Here is a 24,459-nt window from a genome sequence, read left to right as displayed (position 1 = left end):
TCCCTTTGTTTTAGTGCTTGCCTGTGAGTCTGTGTTATGTTTCCTGTTTTACTTTGGAAGTCCATGTCTGATGTTTATGTGTCTGGTTTTGCTTCCCCTTGTCTCGTTAGCCCTGATTTGCCCCAGCTGTGTTTCCCTCCTGTTACTCATTCCCTGATTGCTCCCTCTGTGTATTTAAGCCCTGTGTTTCTCTGTGTCCATGTCGCGATCTACCGTTTATTTTGCTGTGTGTTTTGCCAGTCCACCGGTGTTAGTTTATTTTGAGTTTTTTCCAGTTATGTTATGTTTGCGTTCAGCATTAAAGCTGTTTTGGTTTAGGTTTGTCTCTGGAGTCTGCATCTTGGGTCCTATCCCTGTCCGCACACAGCCACCACCTAACACTCAGAGGGCTTTATACAACATGCCGCATTCACCCATTCATATCTTCTATGCTTCAAAGCTAACATTCACACACATTTAGTATCTTGCCCAAGGATACTAAATGTGTGGCATGCTGGGGGAGCCAGGGATTGAACCACTAACCTTCCAATCAGTAGATAATATTTGGATCCACCCACCTGTAGACAAAACTCATTATATGGATCATATATTCATACTGTGCACACCACTCACACTGGTGTGCACAGTGAAGCTGACTCTGCCTGCAGGACACTCCAGACTCTGTTGAAAAACACAACAATTTTAGCAGCAGAGTAATCCCAAAAGCTGAACTGGACAAAGGAAGGGTGAGGAAGGAGAGGATCTTGACGGAACAAAGTTTTGGCGAGCCTCGAAAAATCCTTCTTCCTGGTTCTCTCAGGCCCAGGCTCTTCCAGCAGCCACTAGGCCCAGGATCCTCCTGCTCCACCAGGCCCAGGATCCTGCAGCAGCCACCAGGCCCAGGCTCTTCCAGCAGCCACCAGGCCCAGGATCCTCCTGCTCCACCAGGCCCAGGATCCTGCAGCAGCCACCAGGCCCAGGCTCTTCCAGCAGCCACCAGGCCCAGGCTCTTCCAGCAGCCACTAGGCCCAGGATCCTCCTGCTCCACCAGGCCCAGGATCCTCCAGCAGCCACCAGGCCCAGGCTCTTCCAGCAGCCACCAGGCCCAGGATCCTGCAGCAGCCACCAGGCCCAGGATCCTGCAGCAGCCACCAGGCCCAGGCTCTTCCAGCAGCCACCAGGCCCAGGCTCTTCCAGCAGCCACTAGGCCCAGGATCCTCCTGCTCCACCAGGCCCAGGATCCTCCAGCAGCCACCAGGCCCAGGCTCTTCCAGCAGCCACTAGGCCCAGGATCCTCCTGCTCCACCAGGCCCAGGATCCTCCAGCAGCCACCAGGCCCAGGCTCTTCCAGCAGCCACTAGGCCCAGGATCCTCCTGCTCCACCAGGCCCAGGAGCGTTAAGATGCCGCCTAAGAGGAGCAACGTTAATGAGGAGGAACTGGAGGACATAAAGAAATCCCTAAACTTTATGTCTGAAGAAATAACAACAATTTCAAAACAACAAAAACTGATACTCAATTTAATGGATGATATTAAAGAACTAAGAAGGCAGAGCGAGGAAAAGGACAAGAAGATTGCTATGCTGGAAGGACGGGTGTCAGATCTGGAACAATATTCAAGAGTAAATGATGTGATAGTGACAGGACTGGAAACCAAGCATCAGACATACGCACGGGTAGCAGCAGCAGAGAGAGGGGAGCCACCCGAGCAAGAGCTACGCTCTTTGGAAGAGCAGGTAATGGCCTTCTTTAAAAGCAAAGGTATAGAAATGGACAGTAAAAATATTGAAGGATGCCATCCTCTTCCGAGAAAAAATCAAATACCTGCCATTATCATTCGTTTTGTTAATAGAAAACAGAAAAAAGAACTGCTCAAGCAAGGAAGGAAGCTAAAAGGTACAAATGTTTATTTAAATGAACACCTAATCAAGAAAAATGCAGACATTGCAAGACAAGCAAGAATATTAAGAAAACAGAAGAAAATACAGTCAACTTGGACGTCAGACTGTAAAATATTCATTAAGTTAAATGGAACACCAGAGCAGGCTAAGGTTCTAGTCATCAAAGAGATGACTGAACTAGAAAAATATAACTGATAAATGCAAAGCAGTGCTAAATATGATGTGACCGTCCAAGTGCACAACCAACGCAGATGTCTGACAATTTTCAACTAACAACTCATATAGATATTGAAAATAAGACATTGATGTATGACAGCAACATAGATCCTGATTGTAATTTCTTTAACAATAAGACAAATGAATGCAATTATTATACAAATGAGCAACTTAAAAAGGAATTCAAGGTAGAACAGGGTATAACAATGGTTCACTTTAATAGTCGAAGCTTATATGCAAACTTTCAATCCATCAAAGACTACATAACACAGTTTGAACAGCCATTCAATGTGATAGCCATATCGGAGACCTGGATAACTCCTGGAAAAGAAGAAGACTTTAAAATAAATGGATATGAATTCCTTCATGTAGACAGGATCAACAAGAAAGGAGGTGGGGTGGCACTTTACATTGATAAAAACCTAAAGTACAAAAGAATGGGAAGAATGACGACTGTTATTGATGGAGTGATGGAATGTTTATCAGTGGAAATAAGTATAGAAAAAAGGAAAAACCTAATTGTCAGTTGTATATATAGAACACCAGGATCTAAGATTGAGATATTTAAGGATAATATGGAGGACTTATTTACAAATATAAATCAGAAAAGAATGTTTATTTGTGGGGACTTTAATATTGACTTATTGAATCCAAATCATAATAAGAGTACAGAAGAATTTATTGATTCCATGTACAGCATCGGTTTATTTCCACTGATAACAAGACCGACCAGAATAACATCTCATTGTGCAACTCTATTAGATAATATATTTACAAATATAATAGAAGGAAAGATAAAAAGTGGGCTGTTAATCAATGATATAAGTGACCATTTACCAGTCTTTGCATCGTATAATTGCCATTATAAAGTGAACAACGATGGACATAAGATTATTTACAAAAGAATAAGAACAGAGAAGACCTTAAATTGTCCTAGAAATGAACTTTTAAAGCAAGATTGGAATATTGTATATGAACAAACAGAAGTTAATAAAGCTTACGAAGGATTTTTAAGAACATTTAACACATTACTTGATAAAAACTGCCCAGTAATTGAAATCAATAGGAAACACAACTATGCAGGAAGACCATGGATGACAAAAGGACTACAAAATGCCAGCAAAAAAAAGAATACCTTATATCGAGAATTCATAAAAAAGAGAACAATAGAAACTGAAATGAAGTATAAAACTTACAAAAATAAATTAACTAATATAATGAGATCCTGTAAAAGAGAGTATTACATTAAAAGGTTAGAACACAATAAAGATAACACAAGAGATATATGGAATGTATTAAACAGAATAATCAAAAATGAAACAAGGAATAATGATTACCCTGGGTACTTTATAGAAGGGACAAGAAGTATTAATAACATGGAGGAGATAGTAAATGGCTTTAATGAATTCTTCGTAAACATAGGGCCAAAACTGGCAGAAGAAATAAAGGTTGATGGAATAGAAAGGGACACTGGTGAAAATATTGAAAGGAATAATAGCTCAATGTTTTTAAGAGCAGTGGAAGAGAAAGAGATTTATGACATGGTTAGAGGACTTAAGAACAAAACCAGTACAGACTGGAATGATATTGATATGGTAACGGTAAAGACAGTTATTGATGGTATCGTAAAACCATTAAAATATATATTCAACTTGTCGTTTCAAAAAGGAGTTTTTCCACAAAAAATGAAAGTTGCTAAAGTTATTCCCATTTACAAAACCGGTGAAAGACATCATTTTACAAACTATAGACCAGTGTCAATACTCTCCCAGTTCTCTAAGATACTGGAAAAACTCTTCATAAAAAGATTTGACAGTTTTGTGGAAAAATATGAATTAATGACAGATAGTCAGTATGGGTTCAGAAACAACAGATCAACAGCTTTGGCACTGATAGATCTAATGGAAAAGATAACGGAATGTATGGATAATAAGAGGTATGCGCTCGGAGTTTTCTTAGATCTAAAGAAGGCGTTTGATACTGTTAATCATGAAATTCTATTAAAAAAACTGGAAAAGTACGGGTTTAGGGGAGTGGTTTTGGAATGGTTAAAAAGCTATGTAGGGAATAGGCAACAATATGTACAAATAAATGAATATAAATCTAATTTGATGGATATAGCTTGTGGAGTACCTCAAGGTTCAGTACTGGGTCCAAAAATGTTTATTATGTACTTAAATGATATCTGCAGAGTATCGGAGATTTTAAAGTTTGTAATATTTGCAGATGACACAAATATACTGTGTGCAGGTGGGGAATTGCCACAGGTTTTGGAAATGATCACACAGGAATTAACGATATTAAAGAAGTGGTTTGATATAAATAAATTATCATTGAATCTAGATAAAACCAAATTTATGTTGTTTGGAAACCAAAAGAAAAACATCGAAGTAGAAATATGTGTTGACAATGTATATTTAGAAAGAGTAAATGAAATAAAATTTCTTGGGGTGATCATCGACCACAAGCTCTGTTGGAAGCCACACATTACTTATGTTCGGGGGAAATTGGCACGGGGCATTGCCGTCCTGGGAAAAGCAAAGCATATGTTGGATCAGAAAGCACTGCACATTTTATACTGTGCTTTACTACTGCCATATATGAGCTACTGTGTAGAGGTCTGGGGAAACACATACAAAAGTAACACACAAACAATAACTATAATACAGAAAAGGGCCATTAGATTAATAAATAATGTAGGGTACAGGGACCATACAAATGCACTCTTTGTCAAAATGCAAGCTATTAAATTCCAAGACTTGGTGAAGCTTAAAACAGCGCAAATAATGTATAAAGTCAGAAATAAATTGCTTCCCAAAGAAATCTGTAAATTGTTCATAGAAAGAGAAGGTGGGTATAACTTAAGAGGGAGATGGAATTTAAAAATACAAAGTGCTAGAACAACTTTAAGAACTATGTCTATCTCAATTGCAGGAGTTAAATTATGGAACAGTCTAACAGAAGAAATAAAAGACAGTCAAAACATAAAACAGTTTAAAGTAAAATATAAAAACCTAATTTTAAATAAGTATAAGAATGAAGAAAACGGGGTTAACCCAGGACGGTAATGTTGCTGGTAATGGTGTTGCGGTTCTTTTTTGGTTGTTTTTTTGTTTTTTTGTTTTGTTTTGGTTTGTTGTTTTTCCATAACTTGTGTATCTGCAAATATACACATTCTGTATTTTTCATATGAAAGAAACTATACTGTGGTGGGGCTTGCTAATTTCTTGTTTTTGATTTATGTATGTTATGTTTTGTTTTACTTCATATGTTTATATGTTTCATATGTTGTTTGTTTAATTTAAGACAAAAAAAAAATTAAATGAATGAGAGGTAAAACTTGAGGGGGTAGGGACAAATAAGTAAATACTTCAGCCTACTCCTTTTCAAACAAATAATGGAATGATATTTTGTAATGATTGTGAAGGCACATGTTTGAAATGTTTGAAATAAAAATGAACTGAACTGATATATATAAACTGCCCGGGGTAGCAGGATTATAAAATTAACCATCGGGATTTCTTTTTCTAACACTCAAATCCTTAAAAAAAATTATGTGTGGTAGCTGATCTCAGAACAAACGGCGACATTACCTGTACGATGCTGTCTGTAAATACATTTAGCAGCTACTTTTAGTGCAGTGGCATTCCCGGGGTCACTGGGATGTGCTGTCATGCATAGCTGTAAATAAGTGTTCATCAAACAGTGACGATAATTGTAGGTCTGACTGATTGTATTGTCTTAAACAACGAATATGTAGCTTGCAAAGAAGAAGAAGAAATATATGTATTTGTTATTTATTTCTTTGGTGTTTCTGAACAGCTGTTCTTGCTGCCTGGCTGTATAGGTCTGCTGTTATATAATGAACATGAAAAGAACTTAACTTAATAGACATGTTATTGGTCTTTTTTGTTTTTTTCATTTTAAAGTCAGCAAGTACAACAAGCCTTCAATGATGCCATCCATAAAATGACTTAAAAATATATATACTTCAGCCTTTGAAGATGACCATATCCTAACACACTAGAGGTGTGGCAGTCTTTGTGTGGGACAATGCAGGTTAAAGCTCTGGCATTGATCATTTGAAAGTCAAATATACTGTATTGTATTTCAGTGCAGTTTTCCTAACTTATAAATACACTAACAAATGAAGAGAAATTGTAAGCTAAAGCTTGTTTTTATTGTAAAATGTAACCTAATCTGTTCCCTTTGTCCTTCCCTTCCATTTGCCAACAAGCCAAACCTGTAGCTGTCTGGTAATCACCAGGTTTCATTAGTGAAAAAACAATTCTGTGAATTAAAATAAAATATGAATATAGGAAACAACTCTAGTTTTAGTATTGATCAATTTGGTAAGTATTGCCCGATGAGGTTTTTGATGGATGTGTTGAGACTTTGGATGTCTACAGGACTGTGAATCACCTGCTTTCAAAAAGTTCTGTTTTTATTTTAATAGCAACTGATTTTCCTAAATCTGGCCTCTAATATTTGCCCTAAATACGGTAATACAAAGAAATATTATTAGTAATTCTAACAGTCTTAAAACGTAAACTAAAACTAAACATTTTCAAACAATAAACAATACAATGAAACAAGAAAACCTATGTTTGTTGAATTAAAAAGAAATTGTCAAAACAAAATAAAAACTGATCAAAAAACAAAAACTATACAAATTCTGACAGTGGATAAGAATGCGGTGCAGTCTAACATAAAGTGAGACGTCTGGTCACTCATCCACCTTTTCAAGTCATGTTTGTTGGTATTTTGCTTTAATGGTTCTTATTTCTCTCCAGAAATACAAAATATCCACACAGTAAACCCACCACACCTTTCGTTATGTACCATGAATCAAAACATATTTCTAGGAAGAATAGGCTGTTTTTTAGGAGAAACGTTTACAATCAGACAGAAGCATGGTTTATCAGTATGTTATTTTTACTATTTTTATGCTACATGTTTTTCTTTTTTATCACACTCCACATCTTTACACTAAGTTCACAAGCCTAAACAAGCAAAGATATGCTAAGTTATAAAGACATTTCATGGGAAATATTCACAAGATTTTGTTTTGTAAATTACTGCCCCATTCATTTAAAAGACAGTTTTGGAGCCCGTGTGCAAGTTAAACGCGTTTTTGATGGAGCGCCTCTAAGTAGAGCGTGACATGCTGTCAAACCTTCATATAACTGGTCTCATGAGCCTACTGTGGCAAAACGGTTAATTTCAAAGAGACAACAAGACATTCACTGTATCAGACATCATAAGGATGGTGCATATAACCATGGATCTTCCTGTGGTCTGTGATTAAGTCAGTCCAAAGGCTCAAGAGTGAATTAGGACACTGAGAATGGAAGAATTTCCCAACAGGCTTGTTATAAAAGACATGTTGTGTCTCTCTATGGTGAACCCAGCCAGAGTCAGCTGCCATACTCCAGCCACTCTTTCTTCTCCCAAGAATATTAAAATTTGTTGACATCACTGCACTCGGATGGTTGAGAAGATGCAAACCTGTTCACAAACCAGTGCTTCTACAATACTGGGAACGTAGGAATGTGGCACTAGGCCTAGAAAACATCAACAAGTTTTTACTTTGTAACTATTTGAGGATTACCCCTTACTGTGTGATGTGCGCAGGCTCAGTACAAACAAAACAACGGGCTCTGTTTCATTCAGAGCCATTGTTTTATTTTGATAGTGCGGGACGACATTCCCCTGAGTTGAGGACAAAGTAAAAAACGAAGACTTTTAGTGTAAATACAAAGTTATAAGTCAAACTGAACTGAACATTTGATGCTACATTTTCATAACAAAAATGTTTCATATGTCAAAAATCTAACAATTTTACAATTGAATAAATATACAGCAAAATACAAAACTGAGCACTTTTATTTCATTATTCATTTCAAATATACATATTTTATATTATTCCAGCTTTCTGGATGATAGGAAGCTGGAATAATAGTCTTTTTTCCCCACCTTGGCTCATGTGGTGACTCAGTATTGGGTTAGCAACCTTCAGGACTTACTCCACACAGGACACCCACCACTGGGGTTTATTTCCTGGGAGTCTCCACCAGTTGCTTTAAGAACCGAAGAAGCGTATTGGATGTGATGTGAAACGTCTTCACAATCCTAAAGACGTCCAGCTGCCTTCTTTCTTGAGCTCTTGAGACTTTCATCGCACACAGACACACCGGTCACAAGAAGCAGACGGGTCCCAATGCCACAGAGATCTCAGAGACAAGCTTGGAGACACTGCTCGTCTCTACACCCAGATGTCTGACAGGAAGTAATTCCATATCTCCTTGAACCCTGACAAACAGCTCCAGCTGGAGAAGCAGCAGACAAAAAGCAAACACAAGGAGATATGTTCAGTTTGTTCTTCCTGGATTCATAACTAATTCCAGAGACTAGACCCTTGTGCATGGCGAGGGAAATGATTTTTAGCAGCTGTATGGTATCTCTGAGCAATCTCAAGTCTAATATTGTTTTATTAAATCTCCTTTATTCCCATAACTATAAAACGTGTGCAATTTACCTTGTAAGGCTATCGTACAAAAGCTGAAATTAAAAAGTTCTCATAGTTCAGACAGTGTTTGATTTATTTGTACCGACACATGACTTATTTATCTTTTGGAGACTGGTGTTTCCTTTCATAAATTTCCATCACAATAAAAGGACTCTGATCTGACACAAATGTGATGCATGGTTCCTGAAAGTAATCGATTCCACTTCTTTTTCTCAGACGCCTTATGTACAACAATGTAAAACGAATGTGTTGTTTGTACTACAGTCACAGTTATAGAAAGATGCTGGCAACGCCCCCAAAAACTGTCACAAATCGTTTAGTCTTACCTCAGAGTGTTTTCTGGACACTGTGACAAAGTGTGAATCGATTTCTTTGCCAGAGTCTCCCAGTAAGTGGATAATCTGACTGGCTAAATCATCTGTGGCAGCAGTACTCGTCTGGTTTTCTGTACAGCTGAGAGTGATGTGCTGGAAAGATGAGTGGCTGTGTAACCGCAGAAACTTTAGCTGGACAGCTTCCACACCAGGGTAATCAAACTATCAGAAAGAGCATTAATGTTAGAAAGCACATCTAGAAATAATAGTTTCCTGAATCTAGCCACATATTATTTAATACTTACTTTTTGGTGGTGAGTAAACCTCTCCACATATGTCCTCATCATTTCTGGGTCCCTCCATATTTGAATCTAAACAGTGGGATATGATGTATATTTTTGAAGCCATTCATAAAAACACAAGATTTTTGTAGTAGCATTAATCAGAGAAGACACACACACACACACACACACACACACACACACACACACACACACACACACACACACACACGTTACTTTTTCCTTCAATAATCTGACATAAATGCAGTCCAAACTATCTACAAACATTCTCAAGTTCCATGTTTTGTAGCTGATATTGTGATAATGAAGTTAGTTCTTTGATAACGTTAAGCTTCACAGGTGAAAATGACTGAACCTTTGAGTAAAGAGGTTCTATGCAGGTTGCTCCACCTCCTGTGAAGTTACAGAAGACCTTCAAGGCATCACAGGGACAGCCTTGGTTCGGGTCCATGTAAAAGTAACCTGAAAAAAAAAGTTGAATGGAACGTACTGAAATATATAAGGGAAAACGTAATAAAACAGTCATCAGATACTCACCATCATTTAGATGTGGACGTATGAGTCTCAGCTCATGGCAGGTGGTTCCAGGATCATCTCTGGTGCCCAGGGGCCAGCTGAAGAACTCTGCTTCATCTTCTTGAGACCATCTCCTTGTCACTTCCCTGGGCTACAGGAAAACAGTGTTCAGCATTCACTCAGTCGGCTTAACATGTTTTACTTTTAAAGCTAGACTGCAGAGCAAATGAGGACATTCTGTGACTGTATATAATGTGCACGGAATAAGAAAGCTTGCACCAACTTTTTCTTGCCCTTCGCTTTGCTTCGGGAGGCCGGGGCTTTGCTTTGAACTCTGTGCAGTTTGAAAACTATATTTTTTAACAGGTCTTTGCTTAGGCTTCCATTTGCCAGGGGCTCCTGGTTTTCCCTGTGAAAGGCATGGCATGATGCAAACTTTCAGGATATTCGGAGAAATGGATCAAGCTTTACATACATCTCAAAACAATCTAGCGTGTTGCATTTGTGTTCAGCGATCAGGTCCAAAGCTTCTTCGCTTATATTGTGTTTGCAAACTCTTACTTGAGGTCCCGGCTTGCCCTTCGTTCCCTTTGGACCTCTCCTTCCTTGGACACCTTTCATTCCCTGTAGTGACCCAAACACAATTCAGCAATGAACAACATTGAATTAAAATTGACTAATGCTAAGACTTAAACATTTATAGAAATACAAAGTCAGTCACCCACTTTCACTCCAAGGTGGCCCTGTAACAGAGACGAGTGTATCAAACAAAGTTTTTAGGTTACAACATGACAATTTTTAAAATATTATTCAGTAAAACTTCACTAATCAAGATATTTTAGTAAGTCATTACAAAAAACTGAACATCAAAGCAACTTACAGGGATTCCTGAGAAGCCTTCCTGCCCGGCTGGACCACGAGGACCAGTGTCCCCCTGTAGTAAATGGTTAATTGATTATTTATTGGATACAAATAATTAAAAACAATGCAATAATGGGAGTAAAGTGTGACTGACCTGTTTCCCCTTATCACCCTTTTCACCTTTAAATCCCTGCAAACCAGGATTCCCCTGATATAGAAGTCAGACATGTGGTAGATTAATCCAAAATCCACCTTTTTCATTTAAAGCATTTTATATTTAAATTGACTGCAATTCACCTTTAATCCAGGTGGACCTATTGGTCCACGTATCCCTGTATCACCTGGGAGACCCTTTGTAGAAAGAAAAGAAATTAAAGGAGTTACAAATACACAAATATATGTTAGATGAGATTCTGACATATTGAATGAATATATGCACAAAATATGTAACTGACTCTTACCTTCGTGCCAAGACTTCCAGATTCACCTTTCTCTCCTCTCAGCCCTGGAATACCCTGAACCAACAGCAGCAGATGATGCAAATGTTCACACTAACAGGGGTAAGGTTTTTATTAGCGATCACGTTCTGCTCTCTAATCATTTTACCTTTGGCCCAATTGGTCCAGGAGGCCCACGTGTTCCTTTTAGACCCCTCGTACCCTGACATATTTAATAAGACCTTAGTAAGAAACATTTCAACAATGCATTACATCAAACAAAATAAAAAAGACAAATTTATAAGCACCACTATGCTATAATATTAACGTGCTTATAATAGTCACCTGAAATGTATAAATGATTGCTTACCTTAACCCCCCCTTCTCCAGCGTTTCCCTTAATCCCAGGAGATCCAGGTTTTCCCTGCAAGGTATGCATATATTTAATACCACATAATGCAATAATCTGTAAGAAAAGCTTAGCTGCAAAAGACTTATTCCATTTGTAATTGTGCAGATTTGCATGTCATTCATTTCCTTAGTGAAATTACCGTCTTGCCAGGCCTGCCTGGTGTTCCAGGAGCTCCTCTGTGACCAACGTCACCCTATGAAGTTAGCAGGGGAAAAAGAAATTAATAAAAAATTGTGAAATGTGTTAAAATCAATTTTAGTAAGGCAAACTTTCTTACCGGATCTCCCTCATTACCCTGAACTCCCAGCAACCCATCCAGACCGCTCAGTCCCTGAGAATATGATCGCAAAAACGAGAAAAGACGATCAAACGAAATGAGCATTGTTGGTGTTTCGTGTTAAGAATTGCATTTGTTAGTTGGGATGCTTACAGGTTTTCCAGGTGGTCCAGCAGGTCCTGACCTCCCCGGCAGGCCTTCAGGTCCCTACAAAAGAGACAAGAAACTTCACCGGATGAAATCAAGGCCAAAACCGCTTAACCTTTACTGTTAACACTCATTGTTTATTATTTAATTCAGAGTGAATCATTAATTAGGCTTTACAGAAGACTGAATAATTAATCTGTGTTTATCAGACACCCAGTGCAAGTAAGTAAAGTTTATTTAGTGCTTTTCACTGACATAACAGTCACAAAGTGTTGAACAACAATTAAGACACCAGATAATCATGTTAAAACAGATTAAAAAATAGCATCAAATTGGTAAGACAGCATAATACACACCCAGTGCACGTGGGATTTATACTATCCGTAAATGTTGAAATAAACTATATTTCATAATAGTCACAGTAACTAATCTTGTAACTCCAGTCTGAGATGTGAAGGGACACTCGGCTTAAAACAAAACTCACAATTTGCCCAGCAGCTCCTTGTGTCCCTTTACTTCCTGGCTCACCACCTTTTCCCTTCAAAATGAATTCAGTGACATGAAAGTTGCATGAAGCAGGTTAAAAGTACCTTCACTATGATAGCTTTATTTAAGGGAATTAAGAAACTGCTTTAGAGTTACATGTTTGAGCCACGCTTTCTTCTTACCTTTGGTCCCTGGATTCCTTTAGTTCCTGGAGGACCAGGAGGGCCACCAGGTCCAGTTTGACCTTTAGGACCTGGAGAGCCTATGACCCCCATCTTCCCCATTGTACCCTAAAATCACAGTGAAATATACTCAGAAATTTCTAGAATCACACTATAATAGCAACAGCATAGTATAGAAATGTAATTTTTGGAATTGAAATATGTCAGATGATCCGGTAAGATCATTTAGTCATTTATGGCACTTACTATTAAGTATTAAAACTGCAATTTAAATGCTTAAGAATGCTCTCTTACCAGTCTTACCACTTTCCCTCGTGTTCCAGACTCGCCTTTTACGCCTTTCATACCTCTGATGCCCTGGGAAACAAAGACAGTTATGCAGACACATGGCCTCACTGTGTTTGCACACATGATATTAAATATGCTTGACCATATTTATTATGGCCACAGAGTGAAACAAATAATGAAATCTAACCACGTCTCCCCGAATGCCTGGAAGACCCAGCATACCCTTTTCACCAAGACTGCCCTGAATTATAGAAAAACCAACAGAGACAGTTAAAAACCAGTGAAATGTTTTAGCTGGACAGTTAACATGTGTGAAAGGTACAGTATACCTTTGCTCCAGGCACTCCACCTTTACCTTCAGCACCTCTCTTGCCAGGTAATCCCTAAAAACAGACACATAATGTATAAATAACTTACATATCACTGAAACAACTAAACCTTTTTTTCCACATTCAGGCCTAAATTAAGTTATATATTTTAAATATGCTCCACAACACGTCACTGTTGCCTATCCACAGCACGTTATTAGGTCCACCTGTTCAAATGACACCTGCTGAAGTTCACACTGAGCATCAGAATGGGGAACAAAGGGGGTTTAAATGACTTTGAGAACAGCTGGTGACTCAGACTGGTTGATCTGAGTCTTGTCCCCTTCAGTCCGGGTCGTAGCTCGAGCCCATGACATTGTGCTAGAGGTCAGCGGCGCATCAGGGGAGACTGTTTCGAGCCGATAGCAAGACAGGCACTAACTTAAATAATCACTTGTTACAACAAGGTATGCAAAAGAGCATCTCTAAATGCAAATGGGCTACGGCAGCACGAGCTTACACCAGGTGACACTTCTAGAAGCTAAGAACTGGAAACTGAAGCTATAGTTTGCATGCGATCCCCAAAATTGGACAGTAACTGAATTCAAATGAAGAAGAGTCACGTCATGGATGTCCAGCCAGCAGATCTGCTATCATGTTAATGTCAATATATGTTTCCAGCACCTTGGTGAATCTATGCTACAATCATAGCTGTTCTGAAAACAAAAGGGGGTTGATATTAGTACTTTAAGTGTACCTAATAATGTGTCCGGTGAGTGTGTGTGATTTAGTTAACATTTTTAACTCAAATTCAACACAAACACATCGAGGTGATACCAATATCGAACATTTAGTGCACATTTTAGCACACAGTCAGTATAATAATGGAAAGTTAATGTTAGGTAAAGTAAAACGTACAGCTGGTGACGGTCCAGTGGGTCCAGGAGGGCCCGTAGTACCAGGAGGACCCTGAAAGAAAAACAGATATAATGTTGTTCAGCAGCATTATAGTCAAACATGCATGTTCTGTAGAGACATATAGACACAGCACATGTTGTTAAGATGACTGAAGCAAACAGAGTCCCCCTCAGGTACTAACAGCGAGTCCCTGGAGCCCTTTCTGGCCTTTCGTTCCTGCTGCCCCAGTTTGGCCTCCAGCTCCAAATGGCCCACGAGTGCCTGATAAAGCCCTGGGGCCTGGCTCACCCTGTCAGTAAATCATCATTATCACTATCAGGTTTTCACTCAGACATTTTGTTTACAGGCAACACCAGTTCTCAGGTTTTCTTCATCATTGTTTCTACATGTATGAGTTAAAATGACTGACCTTGAGTCCTGGGGGCCCCTGCTGTCCTCTATCTCCGGGTGCACCCCTGTACCCCTGAGAAAATCACATGTAGTAAAGACAAGGCAGAGGCGATGCAGAGTCTTCCTTATATTTGCTCTTTTTGAATTAATATCCCTGTATGGAAGTCAGTGGTGTTACAGTAAACTATACTTTAGGATTACTACATACCCGTTTCCCTTGTGGCCCCTTCGGTCCCTGTGAACCTTGGTTTCCTCTTTCACCCTCAGACCCCTTTGGTCCTTTCTGCCCAGGAGGTCCTGTGTTTCCCATAACACCCTGAAATCACAGTTTTATAAGTAACACAATTTTCACGAATGCTGCAGTAAACTGATAGCAAAATTAACCTTTATTCTTAATTTTGGGATTGATATTGGACTCACAGATAAGCCTTTTTGGCCGGCTGGCCCTTGAAATCCTTTCTGTCCGTTTGGACCCTAAAGACAAGAACAACGCTCAGTTTGTCCTGTTTCATGGGCTCATATTCCTGAAGTTACTCTAACAGTTATGATCTTCTAGGTCTTTCATTTTCCTTTGATTTTCTTTCTTTCTCTTGTATTATCTGTGCTTTCTGTACTCTTCGCATCTCTAGTTTTCTTACTTTAGGTTTTGTTAATTTTATGTTAAATGGAAATTGAAAACAGTTGAATCCATGACCAAGCTAATCAATCTACCTCCTCACCATCGAGACCAGCAACTCCCTCCTGCCCCACAGGTCCTCTGGATCCCTGAACACAGGACATGTAGAGACAAACAGAAGAAGAAGAACCGTCTTAAGTTACTTCAAATGACACAGCATTATTGACGTGCACTTGCATACAGCTTTTTCTGTATTTAAGTAGGCGATAAGATACTTAGAGAAGCTCAGAGGTTCACCTTATCTCCTTTTACACCGCCTGATCCAGATGGCCCCTGACTTCCATCTTTACCCTGCGTGTTAAGAAATTTAAGATAATAACAGGGAGATAATATAAAGAAACATCCTATCAAAAAAGGAAGACAGCTCCGTCTTAGTGAGCTCGCAGTTTGGTAGAGCAGGTTTTTCTACCAAATGTATTTTGAATTTTAATTTCAGGGGATGTATTTGCTTCATGTTCATTATACCAAATACTGCATAAATAATTGTTCTATAATTTGATGCACAACAAAGAATAAAGCAAAGATTATAATTCAACGTTACTATTGGTGCATCGAACTGCTCGGCATTAATGCCAAGGCATAATTTTAAAAAGCACCTTTCTGTCAGAGATATCTTGAAAATTAATATTATTAACAATATCTCACAAAAAACGGCGGCAAATTGCCTGTATTTGCCTGAACAACCATAATATTCAACCAAAAGTCGTCAAATTATAATGGTGACTCGGATCCATCTTGTCTTTTGAAAAGAGCAGGGTTAAAACCATGAAAATTAATCGTACATGCGTTGGCTTATCAAAGTTTTCGAATCAGTTCAAATGCGGTGTAAATAAACCTGACATCATCATCCTTCCAACAGGTCTGGTGACACCGGGCTCGACTTGGTCTGGTGACTGACCCAGAGAAACTAATTATGAGTTCATGGCAAACTGGAAAGAAAGAAAGTGTCTGTTCGCTCCCGAGTGTTTCTGCAGTTATCACAAGAGGACTGTTCATCCTGCAGTTAAGCAAAACTGCAGAGAGATTAGCATGAAGGCTTTGTGACCTTTCACGTGGCTGACAGTTGACTTGATGAACAAAGTGTGACTAATGATGTGTTCTGAGTCTGGGATTTTGGGTTTTTCTAGTTTTGTATTTTGGATTATTTTCCTTGTATCCCTGTTTATTCATGACTCTCTTATGTTTCCACATCTGGCTTCTTCTTCATCTTTGTATTTATGATTTGTAACTTGTGTCAATTTAGTCTTGCATCCTTTTCAGTTGTGGCTCTCTTCCTGTTTTATTTTGGTGACTGTTCTTCTCTGTATCCTTTGTCTTGGTTAACGTCCTCCACAGTCATTATCTTAGGCTACGTTCACACTGCAGGTCTTGATGCTCAATTCCGATTTTTTTGTCTGCTCGTTCACACTACAACTAAAATGCGACAGCAAACGCGCTCTAGTGTGAACGCTCAAAGCGGCCCGCATGTGCAAAAGAAGACGTCACACACAACGCGCTCTGTTTAGACCCAGAGCAAACAGTAAGTTTGACTGATGGCCCTTAATATAAAGACTTCGGACTTTACATTTCCCAATTTTTGCTTTAAGTTATTTTGTTATTTACATAATAATGTAAATAACCTAATAATGATCCTTATTGCTGTTTAAGAGAGGAGCGGTGCTTCAAAGGATAGCTGCAGATTTCTGTCAGAATCTGCAGATTATACAGAACAAATAAAATGTTCACGTTGTCTTCCCAACAGTTTCACTGGATGGCCAGGAAGCGTTCACGTCGTCTTCTCCGGCGCTGATAATTGGCGTCTGTCTTGTGTCAGTGACGTAAAAGACGGATTTAATGCGACATGACCATCAAACAGCAGTCGCTTTCTAAAACATCTGATTTGTATCGGATTCAGCACCACATACGAAAGTGACCCAGATCGGATTTGAAAATATCGGATTTGTGCCGTTCACACTGTCACACCATGATCGGATAGATGGGTCGCATAGGGTCAAAAAAGTCGGATTTGATGCGCTTTCGCCTGCAGTGTGAACGTAGCCTTAGTTAACCCCAGCTGTGTTCCTACTTGGTTTTTTATCTCCTCATTATGTAAAATGCCTGAGTTCTGTACACAGCCAACCTTGACAGTTATGTTGGACAGACTGACAGAGCTTCAGTTTGTGTATGAAATAAAACAATTAGGCTCCCAAACTTCTAATTATATTTGAAAACAAAAGCAAAAAACCCCCCCAAAAAACAACAAAACCTTACAGAGTAACCTGTAACTCCAGGAGGACCAACTGGGCCTTGTGGACCTTGACCGCCTGGAAGACCACGGGACCCAACTTCACCCCATGGTCCAATGTTGCCGTGGATACTCTGTTGGATTAAAGTATGTTTAAAAAACAGAGAAAAAAGTTCATAGACTAAAAATATTTCTTGGTTTTATACAATCTGATTGAAGTCTGTTAGTTAAATACTCAAAGACGTTCACATGCTGTGTGTAGAAAACACACACAGCTGCAGTCATGTGAAAAACAAAGCCCACGCTCGGAGCTCGGAGTTTAAGAGTGAAGGTAGCAGCAAGCTGCTGGTCATCAAATGCACTTGATTAATCAAGTGTGACCATCTCTATAGAAGCAGATGTTGGTCTGGAGCTTTCAGGTGTGTGCTAACAAATTAATGCCACAAATTTTTGAATTTTTTGAATGCAATACAAACAAATTGCAAGTCTGCATTTTGGGTCCTTTGCTGCCTCCCCGCACACAGACCATGACACAAATGGTACCAAACCTCAATGAATTGAAGCGACCTTAAAATAAAGTTCAAGAGAAGTTGGACAAAATTCCTCCACGACACGAGAAACTGAAAATTATACAGAAAACTATTACTTCAAGTTACTACTGCTAAAGGTGGTGGCACGTTATCACAGGACTGCACAGAGTCCAATGAAAAACGTTCTTTTCCACACACCTGCCTTCATCTAATTCTCTAATTAACTCACAAACCAATGCTGACGTGTAGAAACTCAAACCGCTGACCAATCAGTGCGTCCGACCTCCTGGGCTACAGCATTCTCACATTCTCAAACATCAAGACATTTACCACAATAAAATCAAAGGCATAAGTTGACCAAAAGAATGTGTAAACAAAGGACTGGATGAACGTTTTGTATGGACAAATAATTAAAATGATCTTACAGGAGCGCCTCTGTATCCCTGTGGTCCAGGCATGCCCATCTCTCCCTGGAGAATGACAAGAACTTGACTTTAGTAAGAAGTTAGAGAAACACTTATAAATAATGACCAGGCGATAGTAGAAAATAAGGGACTAATTCACTTACTCGGGGGCCTTGTATTCCTTTCGGTCCCTCCTCTCCTCTTGTACCCTTCACAGCACAAACGTTATCTTAGCATATGAGGAGCTAAATAACCGAGTGACTGATAAACCTGCTACTTAGTAATGAAGATGTGAGGCTCATACCTTAAATCCTTTACTTCCTGTTAGTCCGCTGGGGCCTTGTTTACCTACAACCCCCTAAAGGAAACATCAGGATTGGATTTTTTGGTCTGGCTATAAAGAAAGTACCACAAATTCCAGAAAGTCTACATTCATATATCATTGTTTGGGTTGAATTTTCAAGGCTTCATTATTTTCTTTCAACAAACACAGGAGTACTCTCCATACAGCTGCACAGTAACATACTCTCCTTCCTGGCTGTCCCGATGTCCCCTTCGTTCCTCTGCTGCCAGATTCTCCCTGGAAGTCGAATGACACAACGCTATGATCCTAACGTCACATAATTCACTGTGCTGAGTGATCACAGGACACTGTTGTAAAACTTTAGATCCTCATCTTAATAAATAAATGAATTCATTTATTACAGTCACTCCCATAGTCTCCAAAAATACTAACAATGTTTCATGAAGCAAGAATTTAAAAATTGCCTTACACTCTTTCCTACAGGGCCTTGGAATCCAGGAGGTCCTGTTTTTCCAGGCATTCCCTGTGGAAATGAGAACATGAGATAATAACTTGTCCCACTCCAGGATAAGCAAATGCAGCTGTCATATAACAGGACGAGCTCACTTTAGGTCCTGGAGGTCCGACCGCTCCATTCACTCCATTTGCACCAACAGGTCCCTGAAGCAAAGATCATATTAGTTCATCAAATATCTGTTACCCTGGTAATATTACTGCTCAAGTATCATTTCTGACAGATTAAATGTTAACTATTAACCTAAAGAAGAAAGGATCAAATCTGATTCTGGAACACTTAACCCATTTTGTTCTGTAGGAATAACAAACCCATAACAATAAATACATAAAAAGAAAAATAATTCCCATTAATAAGGGAGGCTTCTGTTCCAAACACAGCACATGGTTAGTCTTACCGAGGCTCCACGACTGCCATCCTGCCCCTTGTGGCCCAGATGACCTTTAAATCCCTGAAAAATGAAAGAAATGTCTCCTTTTTTCTATTTGTTTTTTCTAGTGTGAATAAAAAAAAGGAGTTAAAATTTACCATATATTTGAAATCCATATAAATACAATACAATTTTATTTATATAGCACGTTTAAAACCAGGGGGTACACCAAAGTGCTTCACAGTAAGGAACAATGGCAAATGATTACACTGAACAGTAAGTCATTAAAACAAAGTAAAATAGAGAAAATAGAGAACAAACAAAAGCATAAGTAAGTAGAGATCAGAGATGATTATGCAGAGAAATGAGTATCTGCAAAAACTCAAAATCTCAGCAAGTATATTTGTCTTATTTCTAGTCAAAATTATCTCATTACACTTAAAATAAGACAAAATCAGCTACAAAGCAACGTTCCAGTAAGATTCAGGAACTTGTTTCATTGGCAGATTTTTTCACTGAATACAAGATATTTTACCTTGAAATAAGTGAAAAAAATCTGCCAATGAAACAAGTTCCTGAATCTTACTGGAACGTTGCTTTGTAGCTGACCAGATGATCATAAAGAACGGCTGGGAGTATAGAGACTGAGGAGGTATATAAATAGTGCCATCATCTGGATAGTAGCTTAAGCAGATGTCATGTGTGGTGGATAGATCAATTCTGTTTTAAAGCTATAAACATGTGTTTCTCTAATGTTTACATGTACAGCATGGTCACCTTCAGGCCTTTTGAACCCGGCATCCCCGGGACTCCAATCTTCCCCTAAACAGATGGGGTACACAATCAGGTACAAACACAGTGTGAACTCTTTGACATGCCTCTGTTTAATGCAATAGTAAGAGCTTTTTCAATGCACTGATTGGTCGATGCCTTCAGTCACAGATGTAAAAAAAACAACAATTAACAGCGCAGTCATGCAAGTACAGAGTAAGAACTTTAACCATATAGGAACCTTAATACCAGGTTCTCCTTGAAGTCCCCTCTCTCCTGATGTCCCCATCTGTCCCTGCAATAACAAATAAATACATAAATAATACAAACATAAGTATCTATACTGAACATGTTGTCACTTATACTCACAACAGGACCAGGGATTCCAGAAAATCCCGCTCGACCTTCCCGACCCTTTGACAAGAAGAATGACTGTTAATGGTTAAGAAATGTTACAACACTGCTCCCTCTACAATACTACAGTTCACATATTTTTGGAAATATTAAAAGTAAGAAAAAGCTGAAAAACACCTCCTTTGCAATTTTATGTTGACTTTGCTTTTTAAAATGTCTTTTAACCCTTTAAAGCCAGTCGGTGCAGGCACGCTCTGTTTTGCGTAACTATTTTTAAATCCCAGTAGCTCTGCAACCACGTAAGGTAGCGCAATAATTTTTTTTGCATATGAAATCGGAGGAGTTGTACTTACATCTTATGCCATCAGCTTGTCCTCGGTCACAGTTTCCTTCCACATATAGCTTTGCAAAAACTGCATAAAAAGCACTTGTAGCAACAAAAACATAATATTCCAGAAACACCCTTTGCCGATCCGATCAGCTGTTCATAACACTTCCTATGTCCATCAGCACTGCCCGAAACCGGAAGTAATGTCATTTTGCGGAAATGTAGTTTTTTTTACTATCAGGGCCTTATGAGCCTATACTGGTGTTTTTAAAAGTTATGTTTGACTTTATGACTTTCTGTGTCGTTTCTGGGATGCTTAGGACTCATATTGCACTGCTGGAAATAGTTTATTTTGATGCATATGCTGTTTGTTTTTGCAAATTTGCATTATAATATTTATTTTTGTTTTTCCTGCAGTATATAAAAATTGGTGTATTTCAAAAATAAAACTATGAAGACACTCAAAATAAATTTCCTGTGGTGGGAAACTATTTTGTGCAACTTTTTTGTATTTACAGTTTTGAGGGATAAGCCTCTTAAATTTCTCTAACTAGAAATATATGTTAAAAAAACAAAAACGATTTTCAATTTTTTTGTAGTTTATTGCACTTTTTGGAATTTATGTAATTACTATGCACTTAATGCATACATATTATTAAAATTTGGGCTATAATGGTTGTATTGATGTATAGCAACTTGAAATACTCCCAAAAATGGCTCCACAGCATGTAAAAATATAATATAAGCTCTGGCGGACTTGGTTCTATGGTAGGTCTTAAAGGGTTAAATACCAAGTTTGGCCTCTGATCTTTAAGGTCACACTGAGATATGCAACATTCTGTCAAACTAAATTTCTGTGCAAATATATTGATGTATTTTAGTGCTGTCAGCCATAACTGCATTAACGCGTTAAAAAGCTAACCGCGCTAATGTGTTGACGCCATGCAGCCCCACGCACGGGGTGATCCGCGGTAAGTCGTTAACTGAGATTTGCCGCGTTAATGCGGTTATGGCGTTAACGTCAATTTAACGAGATTAACGCTGACAACACTCATTTATTTTTATAGATATGAATTATTCAGACTCCTTACCTTATTGCCTCGAGATCCAGGACTTCCTTGAATACCAGCTGGTCCTCGGTTTCCCTACATCATATCATATTTGCACAACAAAATTCACTTTTCAGCAAAGAAAAAGAGTCAAGATAAACAGATTCAACTATTTGCTCAAACTCACCTTGGAGCCATCTTTTCCCTGCTTCCCTGGCTCTCCCATGATGCCATCAAAGCCCTACAACATTGGATGAAGATATGAAATAAGATCTGATATTACAGAAGCTTTAGCATCATAAGTGAGCATGTTTTTTTAAATATATATTTATTTTTTACACTCACAGCAGGTCCAGGAAGTCCTGGTAGCCCTGCATATCCTCCAAGTCCCTCAAGTCCCGTTGGCCCTGCGTGCCCCTTTGATCCCGGTTTACCTGGAGGTCCACGAGGACCCTGAACAAACAAAACAAGCTGATTCACTGATCTGATCAGTTAACCAACCACAGACCGGACAGATGGACAAGAAAATTACCTGGGCTCCCTTGAATCCTGGATCCCCCTTCTCACCTCTCCTGGATTTGACACCCTGGTGGTGACAGAAACACATAAGTAAACAGAAAACAACAGCTCAGGAGACCAAAAGGGAACATCAATTAATGTCATGCATTATAAAGGTTGTAACCATTTTAGCAAGAGTGAGAAATTAAATTCTTTTAAGTAATCTTACGGGATCACCTGAGGATCCAGGCTTTCCTGGATTCCCACTGGCTCCCTAAAATAAGGGGACATTGCTCAGGTAAACTCACTACAGCGTAAACAAACGCTGCACAGCACACTTACTCTTTAGTCTAATTATCTTACGTTTAGTCCAGGTGGTCCAGGTTGACCTACTTCCCCTTCATCTCCTGGATCACCCTGGTGAAATGTAAAAAACAGAAAATTCAAACGGCAGTGACCCGAACTGGTAACTGCGTACGTTCACAAACCAGTTTGACATTTTATGTCTTCAAGTATACTCACAGTGCTACCTTTAGGACCTGGAGGTCCATTAGGGCCTGGGTTTCCCTGTGAGGTCATTGATCAAAGTGTTTTACTCACAATTAATTTTTCAACATGTGATAAAGAACTTTTTTTTTTTACTCCTAAAAAGATTTACTCAGGTTTATCTTCCTACTCTCGTTTTTAATCAATATTATCTCATTTTCACCTTCCTTTGTTCACAAACTACACGTGACCACACCAAAAACGTGCAACTTTCATTTACCAAACGCTGAACAACGTGTTGGTTGTTTCACACGTGATCATTTCATGCTATACAAAAGCTTTACTAATACCTGAGGGCCACGAACACCAGGAAACCCGACTGTTCCATCCGGACCGGGCTCTCCCTAAAGCAATGCACGTATGTATATTTTGGACATTTACTGAGGTAAGTGACAACGTCTGCTAGAAAGGGAGCAAATATAAGTGTTTTCTCACCTGTGACCCAGCTGCTCCTCTGGGGCCCATTTCACCCTGATGACCCTGACAGTTTAAATAATTGCTCTATAAATGTCTTTAAAAAACAAACAAACACCACTTTGAGTTTGTTTACTTTACTTACTGTTGGTCCTGTAATTCCTCGGACACCTTTTCCTCCTCCGGGACCCATTTTGCCCTGAAAAGAAGGCAGATTAATAGATGCTCATTAATAGTATCTCATGTTTAATTAAAAATAATTTTCAGTGTGATGGTTTTGTGGGAGGATATAACTTACCGGAGGGCCTCTCGGACCACAGAAGCCTAAATCCCCAGTTTGTCCCTGAAAACAATGAAAAGCAACAATGAATGCAAAGTAGAAACAGTAGAAACACCAACACAGATCATTTTTTCTATCTGTTTGTGTGACACTGACCGAAGGCCCTGACGGTCCTGGGAAACCGGGAGGACCTCTTGCTCCGGACGTGCCCTGTAAACATTGGACTTTTCAGATGTAGCTTTAAAATGTACATAATTTGAGAGCAATAATTAATTTAAGTCATCTGTTTTACAAATATTAAGTAATAAAAAGCAACTTTTTGAATGTGCTGGGAATGGAGCTGGTCATCTGAGCTTACTATGTAGCCAGGAAGCCCAGCGTGGCCTCTGACTCCTTTATTTCCCTGTAGGCACAAAGACACGGATCAGAATCCCGTGCAGCCTTCCTGCAAAACGACAGCAGTTCTACAGATGACTCGTCTGACCTTGTCTCCTTTCTGTCCTCTGGGTCCCTGTGACCCCGCCTCGCCCTGATAACCCTGCAGGCAGAGAAAATGTTTGACTCTTAATATAAATCTTTGACACTTTAACATATACAGTTATAATAGTATGAGCAAGCTGCACAAATAAGTGGCTGTCGCTGAATGCAAAGGGAGACAGATACACACTCACTGGCCAAATCATTAGATACAGATTTCTAGTGGTTTCATGGTGCTGGGTCATTTTGACTCAGCAG

General features: G+C 39.1%; 1 protein-coding gene across 4 annotated transcripts in view; it reads right to left on the bottom strand.

The window, feature by feature from the left end:
• Positions 1-6,824: 6,824 nt before the first annotated feature.
• Positions 6,825-24,459, bottom strand: part of LOC146640918 (uncharacterized) — a 30,180-nt gene continuing 12,545 nt past the window's right edge. For 2 of the 4 annotated variants that reach the window (XM_085398898.1, XM_085398899.1), the window contains 54 exons: positions 24,209-24,262; positions 24,083-24,127; positions 23,881-23,934; positions 23,743-23,787; positions 23,590-23,643; positions 23,466-23,510; positions 23,321-23,374; positions 23,007-23,051; positions 22,848-22,901; positions 22,714-22,758; positions 22,519-22,572; positions 22,332-22,439; positions 22,174-22,227; positions 22,029-22,082; positions 20,625-20,669; positions 20,497-20,550; positions 20,262-20,306; positions 19,512-19,565; positions 19,207-19,260; positions 19,070-19,123; positions 18,823-18,876; positions 18,601-18,654; positions 18,461-18,505; positions 18,318-18,362; positions 17,389-17,496; positions 15,376-15,429; positions 15,174-15,227; positions 14,883-14,936; positions 14,671-14,778; positions 14,482-14,535; positions 14,254-14,361; positions 14,073-14,123; positions 13,176-13,229; positions 13,034-13,087; positions 12,853-12,915; positions 12,559-12,666; positions 12,375-12,428; positions 11,897-11,950; positions 11,744-11,797; positions 11,606-11,659; positions 11,425-11,478; positions 11,224-11,277; positions 11,079-11,132; positions 10,915-10,968; positions 10,772-10,825; positions 10,637-10,690; positions 10,482-10,499; positions 10,318-10,380; positions 10,040-10,165; positions 9,778-9,907; positions 9,596-9,702; positions 9,244-9,309; positions 8,951-9,160; positions 6,828-8,424 (listed from right to left, as the gene is read on the bottom strand). In XM_085398898.1, the coding sequence (XP_085255024.1) occupies positions 8,293-8,424; positions 8,951-9,160; positions 9,244-9,309; positions 9,596-9,702; positions 9,778-9,907; positions 10,040-10,165; positions 10,318-10,380; positions 10,482-10,499; positions 10,637-10,690; positions 10,772-10,825; positions 10,915-10,968; positions 11,079-11,132; positions 11,224-11,277; positions 11,425-11,478; positions 11,606-11,659; positions 11,744-11,797; positions 11,897-11,950; positions 12,375-12,428; positions 12,559-12,666; positions 12,853-12,915; positions 13,034-13,087; positions 13,176-13,229; positions 14,073-14,123; positions 14,254-14,361; positions 14,482-14,535; positions 14,671-14,778; positions 14,883-14,936; positions 15,174-15,227; positions 15,376-15,429; positions 17,389-17,496; positions 18,318-18,362; positions 18,461-18,505; positions 18,601-18,654; positions 18,823-18,876; positions 19,070-19,123; positions 19,207-19,260; positions 19,512-19,565; positions 20,262-20,306; positions 20,497-20,550; positions 20,625-20,669; positions 22,029-22,082; positions 22,174-22,227; positions 22,332-22,439; positions 22,519-22,572; positions 22,714-22,758; positions 22,848-22,901; positions 23,007-23,051; positions 23,321-23,374; positions 23,466-23,510; positions 23,590-23,643; positions 23,743-23,787; positions 23,881-23,934; positions 24,083-24,127; positions 24,209-24,262 (3,531 nt within the window). In that variant the 3' untranslated portion in view covers positions 6,828-8,292. Of the gene's footprint in view, positions 8,425-8,950; positions 9,161-9,243; positions 9,310-9,595; positions 9,703-9,777; positions 9,908-10,039; positions 10,166-10,317; positions 10,381-10,481; positions 10,500-10,636; positions 10,691-10,771; positions 10,826-10,914; positions 10,969-11,078; positions 11,133-11,223; positions 11,278-11,424; positions 11,479-11,605; positions 11,660-11,743; positions 11,798-11,896; positions 11,951-12,374; positions 12,429-12,558; positions 12,667-12,852; positions 12,916-13,033; positions 13,088-13,175; positions 13,230-14,072; positions 14,124-14,253; positions 14,362-14,481; positions 14,536-14,670; positions 14,779-14,882; positions 14,937-15,173; positions 15,228-15,375; positions 15,430-17,388; positions 17,497-18,317; positions 18,363-18,460; positions 18,506-18,600; positions 18,655-18,822; positions 18,877-19,069; positions 19,124-19,206; positions 19,261-19,511; positions 19,566-20,261; positions 20,307-20,496; positions 20,551-20,624; positions 20,670-22,028; positions 22,083-22,173; positions 22,228-22,331; positions 22,440-22,518; positions 22,573-22,713; positions 22,759-22,847; positions 22,902-23,006; positions 23,052-23,320; positions 23,375-23,465; positions 23,511-23,589; positions 23,644-23,742; positions 23,788-23,880; positions 23,935-24,082; positions 24,128-24,208; positions 24,263-24,459 lie in introns of all 4 variants that reach the window. The other 2 variants (XM_085398896.1, XM_085398897.1) reach the window with 2 other exon arrangements.

This window comes from Rhamphochromis longiceps, linkage group LG23 (genome assembly GCF_057381845.1).
Source record: "Rhamphochromis longiceps isolate RC_006_pf linkage group LG23, R_longiceps_female_GT1.1, whole genome shotgun sequence".
NCBI lineage: Eukaryota > Metazoa > Chordata > Actinopteri > Cichliformes > Cichlidae > Rhamphochromis > Rhamphochromis longiceps.
This window is presented reverse-complemented; position numbering and strand designations above follow the sequence as displayed.